Genomic DNA, 16293 nt, shown 5'->3' on the forward strand with positions numbered 1-16293 from the left:
CTCTTCTTACAGTTCAGGAAACTCGCACGGCTTGCCTCGGAAAAGCGCGCTTTTTGCAGCTTGTGTTTCTCTTTTGGTTGCACCATCATCGGACGCACTTCTAGGCCACGTCGAATTTCCCGCCCGCCGCACGCTTACCGACCGCGTTCGAGAGCTAACTCCCAGCCGTGTAGCTTAATTGCCCATCACGCTAAAACTGCGAAGCTCGGCGGCAGCACGCGAAAGCCACTATCATGGCGAACGCGCTAACACGCATGCTAACACGCCACGAAAGGCTGGAGCTGGCGATACTGATGCCGATGTGAACAGCGGAAAATCGCGACGGAGAAAAAAGTTGATGATAATGATCACGGCGCCATCCATAGACGGCACTTGGAAGCTCCGGTGCGCGCGCGTGGCCTTCGCAAACGGCGCAGCGCCGGAGCAGATCGCGGCCGCGATATGATCCGGCGGGCGCGCCCGAAGCGCGCTTCGATCGCGGAGGCCGCGGCGTGCGCGTAGCCTCCGCGATCGTATTCGCGTTCCGTGTTCGGGACTAAAGACTCGGCACAGATGAGTTCCGTGAACTCAGACTACGGTTCAAGTTCGTGCAGCGGAAGACATTCAACAACAGTACGAATTCGAAAACACGCGAGCGCAATGTGCCGACTCGCGCAGAATTTCAGTGTCGCAAGAGGCTCCCTTTAAGCTTGAATTTCGTTTTGTTTGATCAAGGTTTCGATATCTCCTGCAGTCTGAATTAATGAGGTTCCACTGTACACATTATATGGCGCCTTGGGTACTGGCGGCGAGTGCGAACGAGGTCCGAAAAATCGAGTGGTCAGTTGCGGTGCGTCCGAAATTTCAAGCGCTCTTACACATTGGCTCTATGGGCCATGTCGCGGTGCCGCGAAAAAGTCCGAATAATCAAGCATGTCCGAAAAATCAGGCGTCCGAATTTTCGGTCGTCGACTGTAACTGCTCCCGGAAGCTTGTTGTAAGTAAGTTTTTTTTTCTGTTTTCTCAGGCAGCCTGATCAAACTCAAGGATCAGCAGTGGGACCTCGCCACCGAGTGCTGCCTCTCAAACCTCCTGCGGTCCTTCTTGGTGGACAATGACCAGGACGCCAAGACTCTGCGGCAGATCATGTCAAAGGTCATAGTCGGTGGAGAGCGGAAGCCATCCATCATCACTAGCTCCTACCTGGGACGGGTAAGCCCTGTTTTGAGGAGAGATAGTGAAAAGTAGGCATGTGCAGATTGTGGTTTTTAAGGTTCGAAGCCAATGTTAAGTGGAAATGAGTAGCTTTATTACTGTATATACTCGCGTAATGAACCCACTCGCATTATGAAACCCCCCCCCCCCCTACTTTTCGCCTCGAAAAATGAGATTTTTTTTTTTCTTGCGTAAAAGCTGCGTGCCGATCTTCAGGGCCATATTGGAGCATGCTCACGTTATCTCGGCGTGATTGGCCAGCACTGCTGACGATAACAAAGTCGACAGATCGCGACGTGATGCAGCCAGCTTCTTTTAATGCGAGATATACCGACGGGGTAGCCCTTCACTACGGCTCTTTCCCCTTTGCTCACAGCGCAGCTCGGGTGACCTCCTAGTGAGAGTGGCAATTTTCGCATCTTTCCTTTACCATAACCGCATGATTTTTTATTGTCTTAATGCGAGAGAAACGCCGGAGACACGAGCGCAGGTGACGCGGAAACGAAACTTGGCGACTGCGCGCTTTTGCCGAGGATGATGATGATCTTAAATGATCTGGTTGCTTAGTGCCATCTGTCAAACGCAAAACAAAACCTTGCTCATAGCGGCGTTTGTGCGCAGCGGCAGCAAAACGAAGTAAAGACAACGCATTTGGACGTCAGCCAACCGCCATATTGCTGGAGCTGCGTGTGAGTGGTCTGTGTGCTTTCACTTGTGTGTTGTGGTGATGGGTCGTTACGCCAGCTACACGACGGGTTTCAAGGTAAAAGTCGTGGAGCATGCCTTGAAGTACGGCAACCGCGCGGCCGGCCGACTCTTCAATGCCGACCCGGTGCGTGTACGCTACTGGCGTAAACAAGAGGACGAACTGAGGGCTACCGGAAAAGATCGGCGCGCATTTCGAGGGCCCAAACAAGGGAAGTTCCCTCACGTGGAGGGAGAAGTGCTGAACTACGTGAAGAGGCTGCGCAACGAAGGACGTGCTGTATCTCACGAGTTCATTCAGAACCACTGCAAGGAGTCACGGCATTTCTGTTCCCGAATTTAAAGCCAGCAGTGGTTGGACAACTCGTTTTTTGCGTCGGAACGGCTATGCCTGAGAAGGCGTACGACGCTATGTCAGCGGCTGCCAGCGGACTGTGAGGACAAAGTGCACGATTTTCATCGCTTTGTGATATGTATCCGGGAGGAGAAGTTCCTGCTCTCACAGATTGGGAATGCCGACCAAACGGCGATAAACTTTGGTATGCCGCGGAACAGCACTGCGGGCCTGAAAAGTGGAAAAAGCGTGCATGTGAGGACAACGGCGCCGAGAAACAGCGGTGCACCGTAATGCTCGCTGTAACGGCGGATGGCAGGAAACTGCCACCGTTCGTTATGTTTAAGAGGAAAACTCTTCCAAAAGACACCTTTCCGGCTGGGATTCATATTCGTGCCCAAGAGAAAGGGTGGATGTCGGCACAACTGATGGTTGACTGGCTGAAGACAGTCTGGGGACGGCGACCAGGGGCCCTTCTTCTGCCGTCGCTCCTTGTCTTAGATAGTTTTCGTGGCCACCTAGACAAAGACGTCCGGCGCCGAATGAGCGAGCTGCGAACAGACATCGCCATAATTCCGGGTGGCCTAACCTCAGTGCTGCAGCCACTTGACGTCTGTCAACAAACCCTTTAAGGACAACGTGCGGTGGCTGTATGCTGAGTGGATGGCAGCGGGCAACGATGACCTGACGCCGACTGGCAAGATACGAAGGCCATTTCGATGGATTTTGGAAGCGTGGAATTTAATTACCCCTGAGGTGATCGTTCGCAGCTTCAAGAAAACTGGAATCTCGAACTGCTTGGATGGCACAGAAGATGACGCGTTGTGGGACAATGACAACGACGAATTTGCGAGCGACGCGAGCGAAAGCCTCGACTCAGAGAGCGAGGCCGAGTGATAATGCGAGACCGAGCCAAGCAGTGTGTGAAATAAATTTTTTTATTCACATCGCATCCGTGGTTTTTCTATAGAAGGAAGGCTGCATTGCATTTTTTATCGATGTTATGATAGGAAATTTAATCGACAAATTTCGAAAAAAAAATTTTCCCGCATATTGAACCCACTCCCCCCCCCCAACTTGAAGTCAATTTTTCGGGAAAAAAGTGGGTTCATTACGCGAGTATATACGGTATGCTCTGGTGCTTCTTTTTTCTGCGGTTTTGGGGAATCTTCAGAGATGTTCTCCTTGGTTGTATCACCAGGGGTCTTCTCTGTTGACGTCGTCCTCTTAAAATAAAATATTAGGAGCACAAGGACTGCTGCACAAATGCTAACACATGTAATGAGAAAACTTTCAGGTGATTTGGGCATTCCAGTTAACTTGGGACATATTCTCTTCTTCCTTGAAGTCCATATTGATGAGGTTTTACTATATTGTTCTCAGGTTTACGACTACAGGTCCAAAGCCATGCACTCATCAAGATATACCAACCTTCTGGACAACCTGGTCATCGAGGATGCTGATGTGATCAACTGCATCATTGATCAGGTGATGCCTCACTTGGCTTTGGAATTTAGATTTGGCTTTCTCATTGTGGAACTTCAGGGTCTATGTTTTGTTGGTTGCGTTTACATGTCTCTATCCTACACTTTGTTGCTTTTATACTGCTTTCATATTATTTTGGTTTGTTGGAGGGATACTGAGGAGAAGCTGAAGTTGACTTGTATCGATAGAGTGCCAGCTCCTAACAGAAATACCACTCTTACTGAAATTGAAGCTCTTGTAAGGTAGAAAAGAGCACAATAAAAAATTACCCAGAGTTCTCGGATCTCTTGAGACTGACAAACGTGCATGAAGGTACGCATTTTACATATTGAAGTGTGTCAGTTGAGCCACCTCAGCCCTCAAAAGCATCACACCCTGTGTGGGACTGAGGTCGCTGAAGTGCAGGCTGCAGTTCTTTACGAAAAAAAAGGGCTGGGGTTCGACTCTGGTTTGAACCTAGTTATACGAGCGAAAGCTCTATAAAGCTTGGTTCCCACTGTCTCACATAAAAGGTCAAGGTCAGGTACCCAATAGTCATAGTCATATGGTCATGTGGTCATACTACTATAGCTTGGGCCATACCACCATGCAGATAAGTTCGGTTTGACCTTGTGAGACATTCAAGGTCATTGTCGATGTGGTACCCACTGCCTCAAATCAAATGTCGAGATAAAGGTCAAGGTCAGGTGCCTAATGGTCATAGTTCATAGTCATATGAGCACGTGGTCATAGTACTACCATATCTTGGGCCATACCACCACGCAGTGCAGTTTGACCTTGTGGCGCATTGAAGGTCGTTGTCTCATCCACATCGAAATCGGAAGTTGTACCCCGAGGAGTCGAGCTCTCGCTCTATAATCCGTTGTCAGGAACGGGAACGGGACCACTCATGACACCGATGCAAACACAAACGAAGCGACGATGGTGACGACTGATAGAGGGCTTCAACGTCCGGCTGGTGATAGTTTTCATTTCGGCTACTTATGGGCTGCACTACTTGGGGCCAACAATCACCAAGCCCATGTTTAGGTCACTTATTGTTCACTTATATTCAGGTATTATTAGTCACTTATTAGTCACTTATATTCAGGTATTAGCGTTTGACATAATGCTCTCGCACTACACTCATAAGGGTAGGTTGAGTGTCGTCCAAGTTTTTTCTTTGCTGTTTTCATTTCTTGTTGCAAATACCGTAAATGCGTATAAGGGCCGCACTTTTTTTCCCAGATTCGAGGGCCATGTTTCGGGGTGCGGCCCATACACGCGATGTGCGAAAAAAAAAAATTTTTTTGAAGTAAAAACACACCAATCGGAATGAGCAACATTTATTCTGCGTTCAGTCGTCACTTGTGGAGTGTTTCGACTCTGAGCTGGTGCTGTGCTCTGGTGCACGCTCATCCCAAAAGAAGCCGCGCAGCATGTCCGCTGTCAATGCGTAGCCATTGTTCCACGCTTCCATCACATAGCAGAGCAGCAGTTTGGGAAACTCTCACGGCTTGCCTTGGAAAGTGCGCTTTTTGCATCTTGTGTTCCTCAATGCATCCTTTTGGTTGCGCCATCATCGGACGCAGTTCTCAGCCATGTCGAATTTCCTGCCCGCCACATGCTTGCCGTGGCCAGGAGCTAACTCCCAGCTGTGTAGCTGTTAAGGTGCTTGCCCATTGTGCTAAAACTGCAGCGCTCGGCAGCAGCACGCAAATGCCACAATTACCACAACTACTACGGTGAATACGCCAGAAAAGGCTGGAGCTGGTGATACTGATGTCAATGTGGATGGCGGGAGGTCGCGGCGGAGAAAAAAGATGACGATGATGATGATGACCACGGCCTCGAGCGCCATTCATGAACAGTACTTGGAAGCTCCTGTGTGCATGCATGCCCACCGCAATCAAGCGCACTGTTGCTCGCAGCCCGAGCCAGTCGCAGAGGCCACGGTGCGTGCATTTAGAAGGCTATTCCCGCCTGGGTCATGGAAAGTTGGGGTGCGGCCCTTACGCGGATTTATTTATTTTTTTTTAATTTCCTTTGGGAAAGCGGGGTGCGGCCCTTACACGTGTTTATACCGTAACATGCGGAGGGGGAATACTACTGGGAAATGTGATGTCTTCATGCTTACATTTACACCCTTTTCTTTCCTCCTGAACGCCACAGAGGTCGGTGGAGAAAATAGCTCTCATCGAGGCCAACTCCGAGGCCAGGAATGTGATGATGAATCCCGCGACCGTCCCAGTGAACTGCCGGGAGGCGTACACACAGCAGGGAGACCAGCTGTACCCGGCTCCAGACTTCCGCTACTACTCCTCGGTGAAGCGACGGGCTGAGCTGCTCAAAGAAAGCAAGGAGGCCCGAATACAGTGAGTGCCTCCCCCTTGTTATTACTTAGCTACTATATATGCACCCCCCAACTTCGCAGCTGGTAATTTGAAAAAAAAAATAAAAAAAAATTCAGGGGGCACTTTGACTGTCTAAAGTGCGTAGAGGCGGAAGCGTTTTCCGCACCACTTTCAGTGCTTCTGTGGCACTGGTGGCGCCACATGTAATTGAGTACTAATTGCTAAGTGATGACAACTCACTAATTAATGGTTAATTACTGGTTAATGCCTGAATACTAATTAACCGCTAATTAATGACGCTTAAGCTTCGCCTTTAGGAGTGGAACGCGACAGCGTGTTGTAGGGCTGCCAGGGAGTCCACAGAACACCACCACCCTTCACCACCCGTTCCACGCGATGCCTTGCCCTTTGAACAAACGCCTTGCCCTTTGAACAAAGGATGCCTTGCCCTTTGAACACTTTTTGAGGAAAGGAAAGGGAAATGGAATTCTCTGTCATCTCAGTGGACACCCAAACCACACTGTAGAGGAAGGGAGGAAGTGGGAGTGAAAGAAGAAAGACAAAGATGGCCCCTAATGAAGAAAATGAAAATTGTATTTGAGGAAAGGAAATGAAGAAAATGAAAATTGTATTTGAAGAAAGGAAATTGCCCAGTAACTGTCTGTGGACACCCATCAAAATTCAGGGGGGGTTGCCCTTTTTTGACCTAAAGTGGGGTCACTGATGTGTGGTGAAGATGTTAAGCTTCGCCTCTAACAGTGGAATGGGACAGCCTCTTGCAACTTGCCAGGGAGTCCATAGAACGCCATCGCCCATTTGGTTCATTGGTAAATTGGTTTTTGAGGAAAGGAAATGTATCTGTCTCTCATATCTCGGTGGACACCTGAACCTCACCGGAGGGGAAGGGAGGAGGATGGGAGTGAGCGAAGACAGGGTATTCACTAGATGTGCCTTTGTTCATTCCAAACCATCGAGCTGGCATGGCGGAGTAGATAGCGTGCTCGTCTCCCACGCCGAAGACCGGGGCTCGATTCCTGAGCTCGACCAATTTCTTAATCGCTTTTATTTGTTTATATGGCCTGACTAGTAAAGCTAATTAGGCTAATTGGGTAATTAAGCAATGAACTGAGCTCAGTCCCACTTACTTGGAGCATCACTATACGATCCCTTCAATTGGTTGCCTGGTTACTAGCCAAAGTACAATTGGCCGCGTTTGAAATTCGCGCACTGTGACGTCACGACTGTTTCCACCAACTGAAAAGCGTGACATTTCTGTCGACAACTGCTGCTTACAACGATGAGACATTAAAGGCTTTCGCCTTAAAAAAAAAAAAGTCGGCCAAAAGAACTGCATAACTTTGCTCACGCGGTACAACATATTATGCTGGCAGCTGCTGTTAACTGCTTGTGGCACTCGGTACAACCACGCAGGCATCGTGCGTGCCAGACTGCGCATGGAGCCGCAAACACGGGGTGTCTCAGCGATACATGCCCCAGTAGACCCAGGGTATACATAGCAAAAGGCATGCTAGGTGCCGAGCATAACGTGTTCAGCGCATAATAACTATGGCAACCTGTTGCCATGGCTATGGTGCCTGCTCAGTACTGGCCTGCGATGATCACCCGAATTGTGCTGTTGACTAGCCTAGTGTAGCTTTCGCTAAAAGGCGAGCGGGAAGGGTTCAACTCTGTGGCTGTTGTGGCCATCCGGAAACTGTCAGTGTTCTCACAATAGAAGGAATGGTGCAGTGCATGACCTGCAGTATTTTCTGCGCTGCTAAAAATACATGAAAGTGCCGATGATGCACACGTGCATTCTGCGAACCTGGAGGCCATCTTCTTGGGACGACTGTGGGGTGACGAATGCAGCAGCGCTCCCCGGCAGCCTGCGTTACACGCATCGGCCATGGAGGTATGGAAGAAAGCACTGATGAGTTGCCGTGTGAACAAAATCTTGGAAACGAATTACCTGTTGATAGTTTCTGTCATTTCAACGCACAACACTTGGCTTGGTAGAAAAGAAAAGGGGCACTGAGTCTACTGGGGCTTAACTTCTGCCCTCCATTACTTCTCTTGGTGAATAAGAATGCCTTCAGAAAACGTGCAGAGGCTTTAACGGCAAGGCCACTCTAAAAGTCGACCATTACGTACTACTCCTGAACCCATGCATTTGATATTACGTGCACCCCTCCGCTCTTGCCCTTTCTCATCTCCCAAATTTTGACATTGGCAAGTTGGCAGGTATGAAAGCGGTTCTCGTCAGTTTTTCCCGGTCCCTTGAAGGTCGAATTAATGAGCTTTTACTGTACTACTGCAGTGAAAGCTCGTTAATATGACCCTCGTTAATTCATAAATCCGGATAGTTTGAACTGCCGGCTTGGTCCTGGCCAGCGTCCAATAAGTCTGTGGGGTTGCACACTCGGTAATTCGGGCGTTGCGGGTCTCGCACCGGTTAATTCGAACAGGCTTCCCTTAAGGCAGGCTGCATCCAAGTATGAGCAGCGTGGCAAGAGATTGTCAAAATAGCCCCATTCAAAACCAGAATTTTATGCTGTTGAGTTGCTGGTGTCCTGCACATCTGACTATGTAGCCTTCTTCTTCTCTCAAAAGCAGGCAACCCCTAGTCTTTCAACAGATCACTTTACCATGATGCAAGCAGTCAAGTTTTTTTCGGGTTCATTCGTTAATTTCTTTCAGGTACCATTATTGATTGGAACTGGCTGCCTTCCACAATCGCAACTGAAACGAATGCATCATTTCATGAACTTTTAAAAAATCAAAGCGGTGTGTAGTTTTCTTCTAGTTCTGTTCTGCTCACCGTAATGTCCGAGTTTTGTTTTTTCCGTTCTGTTTATTATGTTCTTATTTTCGTTTTTTTTTCTTTTTCATTCTGTTCATTTTGTGTTTTGTTGTTCCGCCACATTTTGATACTTGCTAACAGTTATTGCTCTTGTCTTGTTTTTTTTTTTTTTTTTGCTCTGTTACTCGTGTTAGATGTTCTTTCTTGTATATTCATGTTCTACCACCCTCTATGTAAAGCCATCGTGAAGAAGGCCTTTAGGGGTATCTTGAAATAAATAAATAAATAAAATTTGAAGATTTTTTCCATTCCCTTGAAGTTCGAATTTACGAGCTTTTACTGTATCGCATTAATGTGGGTATCAGTACATGCAGAATGATTTGCCATCGTTGCAGTTTTCTAACAAATTTCTGTGGGTTTCCCGCAGGGAGAGGAAAGCTGAGATGGCGAGCGTGGACCAGAGGTTGCAGGAATGTGACGCCCTCTGCGCCTCGAGGCGCTCCGAGTTGCAGCAGGGTCAGGCCGAGCAGCACCGCCTGAATGCCCAGCTGCAGTCGCTGAAGCGTCAGGAGTTCGAGCTGGCCAGCCAGATCCGCGAGCTGCAGGCTGTCGAAGACGTCGAGCCAACCAACATTGCTGTGCTGGTCAGTGCTCAACAGTGAAACAGTAGGAGTATGTGTGGGGTTACGCGGGCAGACTCGGCATACCCATGAGCAAGTGTGACTTGGATGTTATTATTACACTAGCCGCCGCAGTGGCTCAGTGGTTATGGTGCTCGGCTGCTGACCCAAAAGACGCGGGTTCGGTCCCGGTCGCAGCGGCTAGAATTTCTTTGGAGGAGAAATTCTAGAGGCCCGTGTACTGTGCGATGTCAGTGCACGCTAAAGAACCCCAGGTGGTCGAAATTTCCGGAGCCCTCCACTACGGCGTCTCTCATAGCCTTAGTCGCTTTGGGACATTAAACTCCCACAAACTAAACTAAACTTATTATTTATTGCACTACTTTGTACTTCATCTCACAAGTTGCTTGTAGCACTGTGAAAGGCAGAGCTCTCTCGTCCAGTCAGAGCCAACGAAGGCAACACATAGTCCCTCAAATACCTGAGCAGTGTTGTGACTACGGTGGACTCTCGTTAAACGGAACCTCAAGGGACCGGGAAAATATGTTCCGTTTATCAGGAGTTTCGTTTAGAGAGAGAATAGGTTCAGCATTGCGCAATCCGCTTCCGCGTGATCCCTATGCGGCTGGCGCGCGCGCGCGCAGTTGGCAGTCTCAGCGGATCTCAATTTGCGAAATCTAGGTAATAAGGAGAACGGTACACTATGAGAACAAACTTTATTAGAGAAAAATAAGCAGTGAATTTTTTTTCCAGTAGTACTAGTACTGAAATTTAAAAAAAAAATGTCAAAAGAGTGGGAATTACCACTTATTGGCTAGTGAAAAAGGATTTTATATTTGCTTGTTTGAGCTCTCGCAGCCGTTTTTTGTTAATGGCATCACCCATACTTGACAGGCTGTGCAGAAACACTTCCGAACCTTCTTCTCGTTGGAAGAAACTCTTCAGCATTTGGACTGCCGATTCCGCCTGCGCAGGTGTCACCACAGGATCAGAGTCAGCGGTCTCGTTGTCAAGCTCTTCCTCCTCGTCTTCACTTTCATCAGGGGGGCAGACATCAGCTATAATGCTGTGCACGGTATTTTCTGGGCACGTTGCCACATCGCTGTCGATCTGGACATATTCATCAAGTTGAATGCCCATCGCAGCACAATTCTCTAGTAGCAAATCTTCCTCGGCTGCGTCGTGAACATCATCAGGCTCACTCTGTGTGCTGGGTTTTTCTGTGGTTGCGGCAAACCCCGCATGCCTGAAGCAGCTGGCAATGGTGGTTGCACTAACCTGCCGCCAAGCATCATCCAGGAGGTAAACGGCACGCAGTACATCTACCTTGTACTCTTTCCCCTGGTCCATGCATAAGAGCATCCTCCTAAGAAGATTTTTGCGGAAGCGCGACTTGAGCGCTTGAATCACACCCTGATCCATAGGCTGCAGCAGTGCTGTGGTGTTCGCTGGCAGGAATTCCAGCTGTATGGACTTCAAACCTGGCACAGTTCCGTGTCCAGGGCAGTTATCCACCAGGAACAAAACTTTCCGCTTGTTGCGAGAGAAGCGCGCATCCTCGCGATAAATCCACTCACTAAAAATGGCTTGCGTCATCCACGCCTTGCCATTGGCCTGGTATGAAACGGGCAAGGTTGCGACGTTTTTGAAGCAACGAGGATGCTTCAATTTGCCGATCACTAGCGGCTTCAACTTATCGCTGCCCGTCATGTTGGCACCGATAAGGACGGTCAGCCTGTCCTTGCTCAGTTTCCCTCCGGTGCATTTCTCTCCTCTAAATGATAGCGATTTTAAGGGGAGCAACTTGTAAAAGAGTGCAGTCTCATCTACATTGTAGATGTTCTCTGGATCGTATTCCTCCAGAATCTCGGGCAGCCGTCTTTCTCGCCAGTCTCCGCATGCCGTCGCGTCAGCAGCGGCAGCTTCCCCTGAAACAGCACGAAACACCAGTCCATTGCGCTCTTTAAACCGGGTCAGCCACCCCTCGCTGCACGAGAAACCCTCGATGCCGAGGTGAAGAACAAATTCTTCCGCTTTTGCACGAATTAGTGGCCTGCTGATTGGGATGTTTTCACTGCGGGCTCTGCGCAGCCAAAGCACCAGGCATTTCTCCAAGACTTCGTGGTCAGCCGCTCGCAGTCGTTTTCTTTGAGGACCAAAGCGTGACGTCTCGAACGCCTCCCGCAGCTTGTCCTGAAGAATTCTTGTTAGGCTGCTTTTGGGGACGGCGTACTTCGTCGCTAGCGCCGTTTTCGTGAAGCGACCACTCTCGAAGTCGTTGATGATCTCCATCTTCCTTTCCAACGCAAGTGCATTGTGCGATCGTTTTTGCGCTGCCATCGGACCGAACAAAAGCTCTAGGGCTTAGGCCTAACTGAACACAACCGCCGTGAACGCGAGCGAGCGATGCGGAGGGCAGTGTACGAGCAAACCGGAAACTGCCGGAGACGGAAACCGGAGAGGTGACGCGGGGAGGAGGAGGAGGGGAGCATTGATGCGTACCGCGATGGCACTGCGCTTGTGCAACTAGTTGCGGTTTCGAGTTTTTCGGTTCCGTTAACGCGGTGGTCGCAAAATTTGAGTTCCGATTAACGAGATTTTTTTTACATTGGCTTAATACAAAACCAACCAATCGCGAGGCGTTTGTTCCGTTTAAGCGGTAGTTCCGTTTAACCGATTTCCGTTTATCGAGATTCTACTGTATTTTTCTAGCAAATATTGCAGTAACTGAAACGGTAGTTCAGGATAGTGTTTTGAAAGTACAGCAAGCATTTCATCCATGGGTTACATTAACAGAGAAGGTCCATTGAACAGGAGTTCGATAAATCCGAACAATAAATACTGTTATACTTTTGCATAGGATTTTTAAGCACATGTTCTGATAGTCCAGTATAAGCAATAATTTGACACATTTGGGTTCGATTTATCTGAAATCGACTGTACTTTGGTTTACTGCACAGCTGAAAAATTCTGGGTGTGCTTGTGTCTTACCTCAAGTTGCGACATTTGACTGTTAGCACAGATATGAAAGGAAAAAAAATAGTCAATAGTTCCTTTATTATGAAACAGTACTCCCTTTCTTCTTCTCTGGCTTTTTCGAAGTTTCTAAATGTTCGTATTTAAGTTAGCACTTCTTGCATTGTGGATTACATCTCTCATCAGTTTTATAGGCATTGTCATTTTATTATGTAGCAGTACTCGGAGCTCGAAGTGACTCTAGGAGGTGTAGCTGAACATTGGGAATAATACTTTAGAGTAGGGGTGTGCGAATATTCGATAATTTCGAATATTCGATCGAATAGCATGGTATTCGATATTCGCTTCGAACCGAATTCTCGGTATTCGAAATTTCGAAGTATTCGTCTCGCGCGAATAGTGTTACTGGGACGCTTGCCCGCTTGCATTATGTGGTTTCGGTTCCGAGTATTGCCGCATAGATGGCTTTTTTTTACCGCGCTTTCAACGCTCGGAGGTTAGTCAATACGCAAATCACGATCAGGCCGGGGTGCGAACCCAGCCACAAACGAAAGAAAGGTGAGGGCGACGAGCTCTTGCGAAAGATCCTGCGTTCTGGCCGTCTTCGAACCTGCGCACTAAGGCTACCATAAGCCGCGTCGCTGCCACCGTGTCGAGGCAGACGCAATGAAGGAAGAACACAGCCGACAGTTGTCTAAGCTTCAAAACAAGAAACCTCAGTTTATGTTGTTGTTGCGACTGAGAAGAATGAAAAGGAAAGTACACGGGCCTGCCAACTGGCTCCAGCCGAGCCACCACCGCTGCCACGTGCAGATAGAGGAGAGTTAAAAGATCAGAAGAAAGAGAAAATGGAAAGAAGACGCACGCGTCGCAGCAACAACCGCGTCCGCCGAAGAGGACGCTGGCTGATAAAACAGATAAGCGGCCGTAGCCGCGCTTCGTCACCACCTCCTCCCTTAGTTTGTTGTTGTTGTTGTGACTGAGAGAAGGATGAAAAGGAAATTGCACGGGCCTGCTACTGGCTCGAGCCAAGCCACCACCGCTGCCACGTGCAGATAGAGGTGAGGTAAGAGATCAGAGCAAAGAGAAAAAGGAAAGACGACGCGTGTCGCAGCAACAACTGGGTCCGCCGGAGCGGACGCTGCTGAAAAAATCAGATAAGCGGCCGAAGCCGCGCTCGCCGAAGCAAGGGCAGATACACAATCACCCCCTTAGTTTGTTGTCAGCGAACCTTTATATGTTTGTTGTCAGCGAACCCTTTATATACTCTGGCTGGCGGTGACATCGATGTGCTCGGACGCCCCAAGTATTCGAACGCGGGCATCGCTTCGCCTCGTTCACCCCCCCCCCCCCCCCCCTCTTTTTTTTTTCCAATAGAACTGTGGAAAAGATTATCTGATAGGACAGATGCGAAGATAAACACGCAGCCCTACCGCGCTATCGCTTCACCAAATCAGGTGACGAATCATGCGTACCGACCCAAGAAACCACCGATATCCTTCGGACGGCCGACAGAGGTCTATTTCGGATGTTCTGTACGTCCGCTGAACATCCGCAAATAGCCGGTAGACGTCCGTCGGCCGTCCGAAAGGTGGCCAAAGGTATACGGTTCGCCCACAGACGGACGTCCATTTGAGTACGTCCATTGGCGGATCTTCCTCGAATATTCGCATATATGGTGCATGCGTGCTTTTTTCACTCCGCGCAATGCAATAAAACCAAAAACAATTTGATGCATAGCACGCATATTTTATTCTGGTTGATGATACACCAGCAGAGCAATGGGTTACATTCGGAAAATTTCTTAAATGTGACTCTTAAATGTGGCAAGCTTGAGACACACATCCGTAATCTTCCCACCCACAGGATTTCTGAAATAAAAAGAGCGCGGCAAACATCAGTCATGTGAAATAAATGGCACAATGCAGCAGCCCAAGTAAAAACATACTGGAACCAATTAATAGAAGTGTTTAATGCTGCAAGTATAAAAGACAATGCACTTTAACAAACACCTCAATAAGTATAAGGCAATAACAGCTCTCACTTTTCCACACCATATTTGACAATGTATCTGTTCTTTATTTATTCTCATGGGCCTTAGGGCACTAACCAGCGCAGCACTGTACGCGACTGTGCACAGAAAGCCGCAAAGCTTCCGTTGCGAACCACTGCGAACTACACGTGCTTCCTATATGGTCTGCCTTTCGCGCGTTGTCACTCTTTATATAGGCACAGTGAACCTAGCGATGCCCTAAAAATTAACAAGATGCTAAAATACTCCGTCCCGCAACTTTGAAGAGGAGTGGGAATTAGCCGTGCGAGTTGAGGGCTCCCGCAGCTGTGTGATGTAGGCTCCCAAAAGTGAGAACAGCACACACTTGTGGAAGCCATCTCCTCGCGCTTGCTGCTCCCACTGTCCTGTGAACGAATGTTATATGAGCATGCATTGCCCTAGAAGCAAGTTCCAAGAAGTGTACTGGATACATACCTTCGTAGGCAATCCCATGTGCACTAAGCCTTCTTTAAACCAAGGTCGACGCAGTACGGGATTCCGGTGTTCCACAAGAGCTTCAGGCGCTTCCCGTATCTTTCGAATTGCTTAAGTTACATGCTACTTTCGTCCACAGACCGAACAAAGCCACACATTATAATAACAGAGCTATAAAGCTCTGCGCGACAGCACTACGCAGCAAATCAACAACAGCGCAGCGCTACGGAGCCGTACTGATGGATTGGATTGGACTGACCTCGAACTGACATCTATGATGATGGTGATAGCAGAATGCGCGGGAGTTTTGATACTTACGAATGATTTCAATGGCAAGTTTAGCTAGCAAAACGGTGGACATGTCGCACAACTCCACTAATTTGGAGAAGTTTTATAAATACAAAACTAGTCATTAGTTCTTGCAAAATTCTGCATCACCTGCTTCTCCTCTTAGATAAATTTAGCTCGTTGGCGGCTCTTGCACTGCAGGTAGGAGTGGAATTGCACCAATTTACAAACATCTTCGCATCAAACCCTCCAACTGATGTAAATAAAACTATACATACACGAAAGACGCGAATTTTCTGTGAAATAAAAAACGTCCATATATACTCATGGCCTGGGAAAATACTCAGCCTTACATCCTTCGGACGTACACCTCGTCTCTCATGCGGATATACAAAAGTGGACACTGTCCGTACGTCCGGCTGATGTACGAATACGGATATCCGAAATCGGATTGCGTTCGTACGTCCGATGGACGTCCGATCTCGGCAAAGGACGTTCGGATCTAGCTCGTACGTCCGACGGATATCCGTGGTTGCTTGGGGAACATGGGCGACCGTTCTCGGCAGCATTGAAGCAAGCCATCATATTACCGGCGGAGGCGAGAAAAATTCAGCGGCAGCGCGGGGACTTGATGCCGCCGAAGTGTATACTTACTTCAATGGGAAGGGCTCATTTAGCGTGTGATAACGCCAAGCTTATTGTGCACGCGTGGAGGATTACTGCCGTTAACGCTCGGCATCGGGGAGGCTGCGGACGAACTTTAGTAGAACGAAATGATCGCATCCATCTATGTCTTGCGTCTTTTCTTGCTATTCTGACTGCTTGCGCATTGGTGGGAACGAAACGCCGTCGTAATCAGGGCATTGAACCGTCTTCGGTGGTGTGCCGCATTCTTGAAAGCGCGATGCTAAGTGCTGCTCGGAGGTACTACCGGGGACAATTTCGCCAGGAGGCGCGAGCGGTACGAATGACGTTTCGCTTGCGCCGCGAGAGTTTTGTACAGCCGCTTCCATTCTTGCTAGTCTGGGAATGTAACCGGAACGATGTTCCGATCCTTCAGCTTGATAAGC

The 16293-nt window shown here is 48.6% G+C and overlaps 1 protein-coding gene across 2 annotated transcripts in view; it reads left to right on the plus strand.

The window, feature by feature from the left end:
- LOC149335879 (structural maintenance of chromosomes protein 6-like) overlaps positions 1 to 16293 on the plus strand; it is a 48882-nt gene that overhangs the window by 14535 nt on the left and 18054 nt on the right. For both annotated transcript variants that reach the window (XM_089552417.1, XM_089552416.1), the window contains exons 13-16: positions 1007 to 1191; positions 3617 to 3721; positions 5870 to 6072; positions 9279 to 9495. In XM_089552417.1, the coding sequence (XP_089408543.1) occupies positions 1007 to 1191; positions 3617 to 3721; positions 5870 to 6072; positions 9279 to 9495 (710 nt within the window). The remainder of the gene's footprint in view (positions 1 to 1006; positions 1192 to 3616; positions 3722 to 5869; positions 6073 to 9278; positions 9496 to 16293) is intronic.

Source organism: Amblyomma mixtum, chromosome 7 (assembly GCF_055824585.1).
Source record: "Amblyomma mixtum isolate Tamu chromosome 7, ASM5582458v1, whole genome shotgun sequence".
NCBI lineage: Eukaryota > Metazoa > Arthropoda > Arachnida > Ixodida > Ixodidae > Amblyomma > Amblyomma mixtum.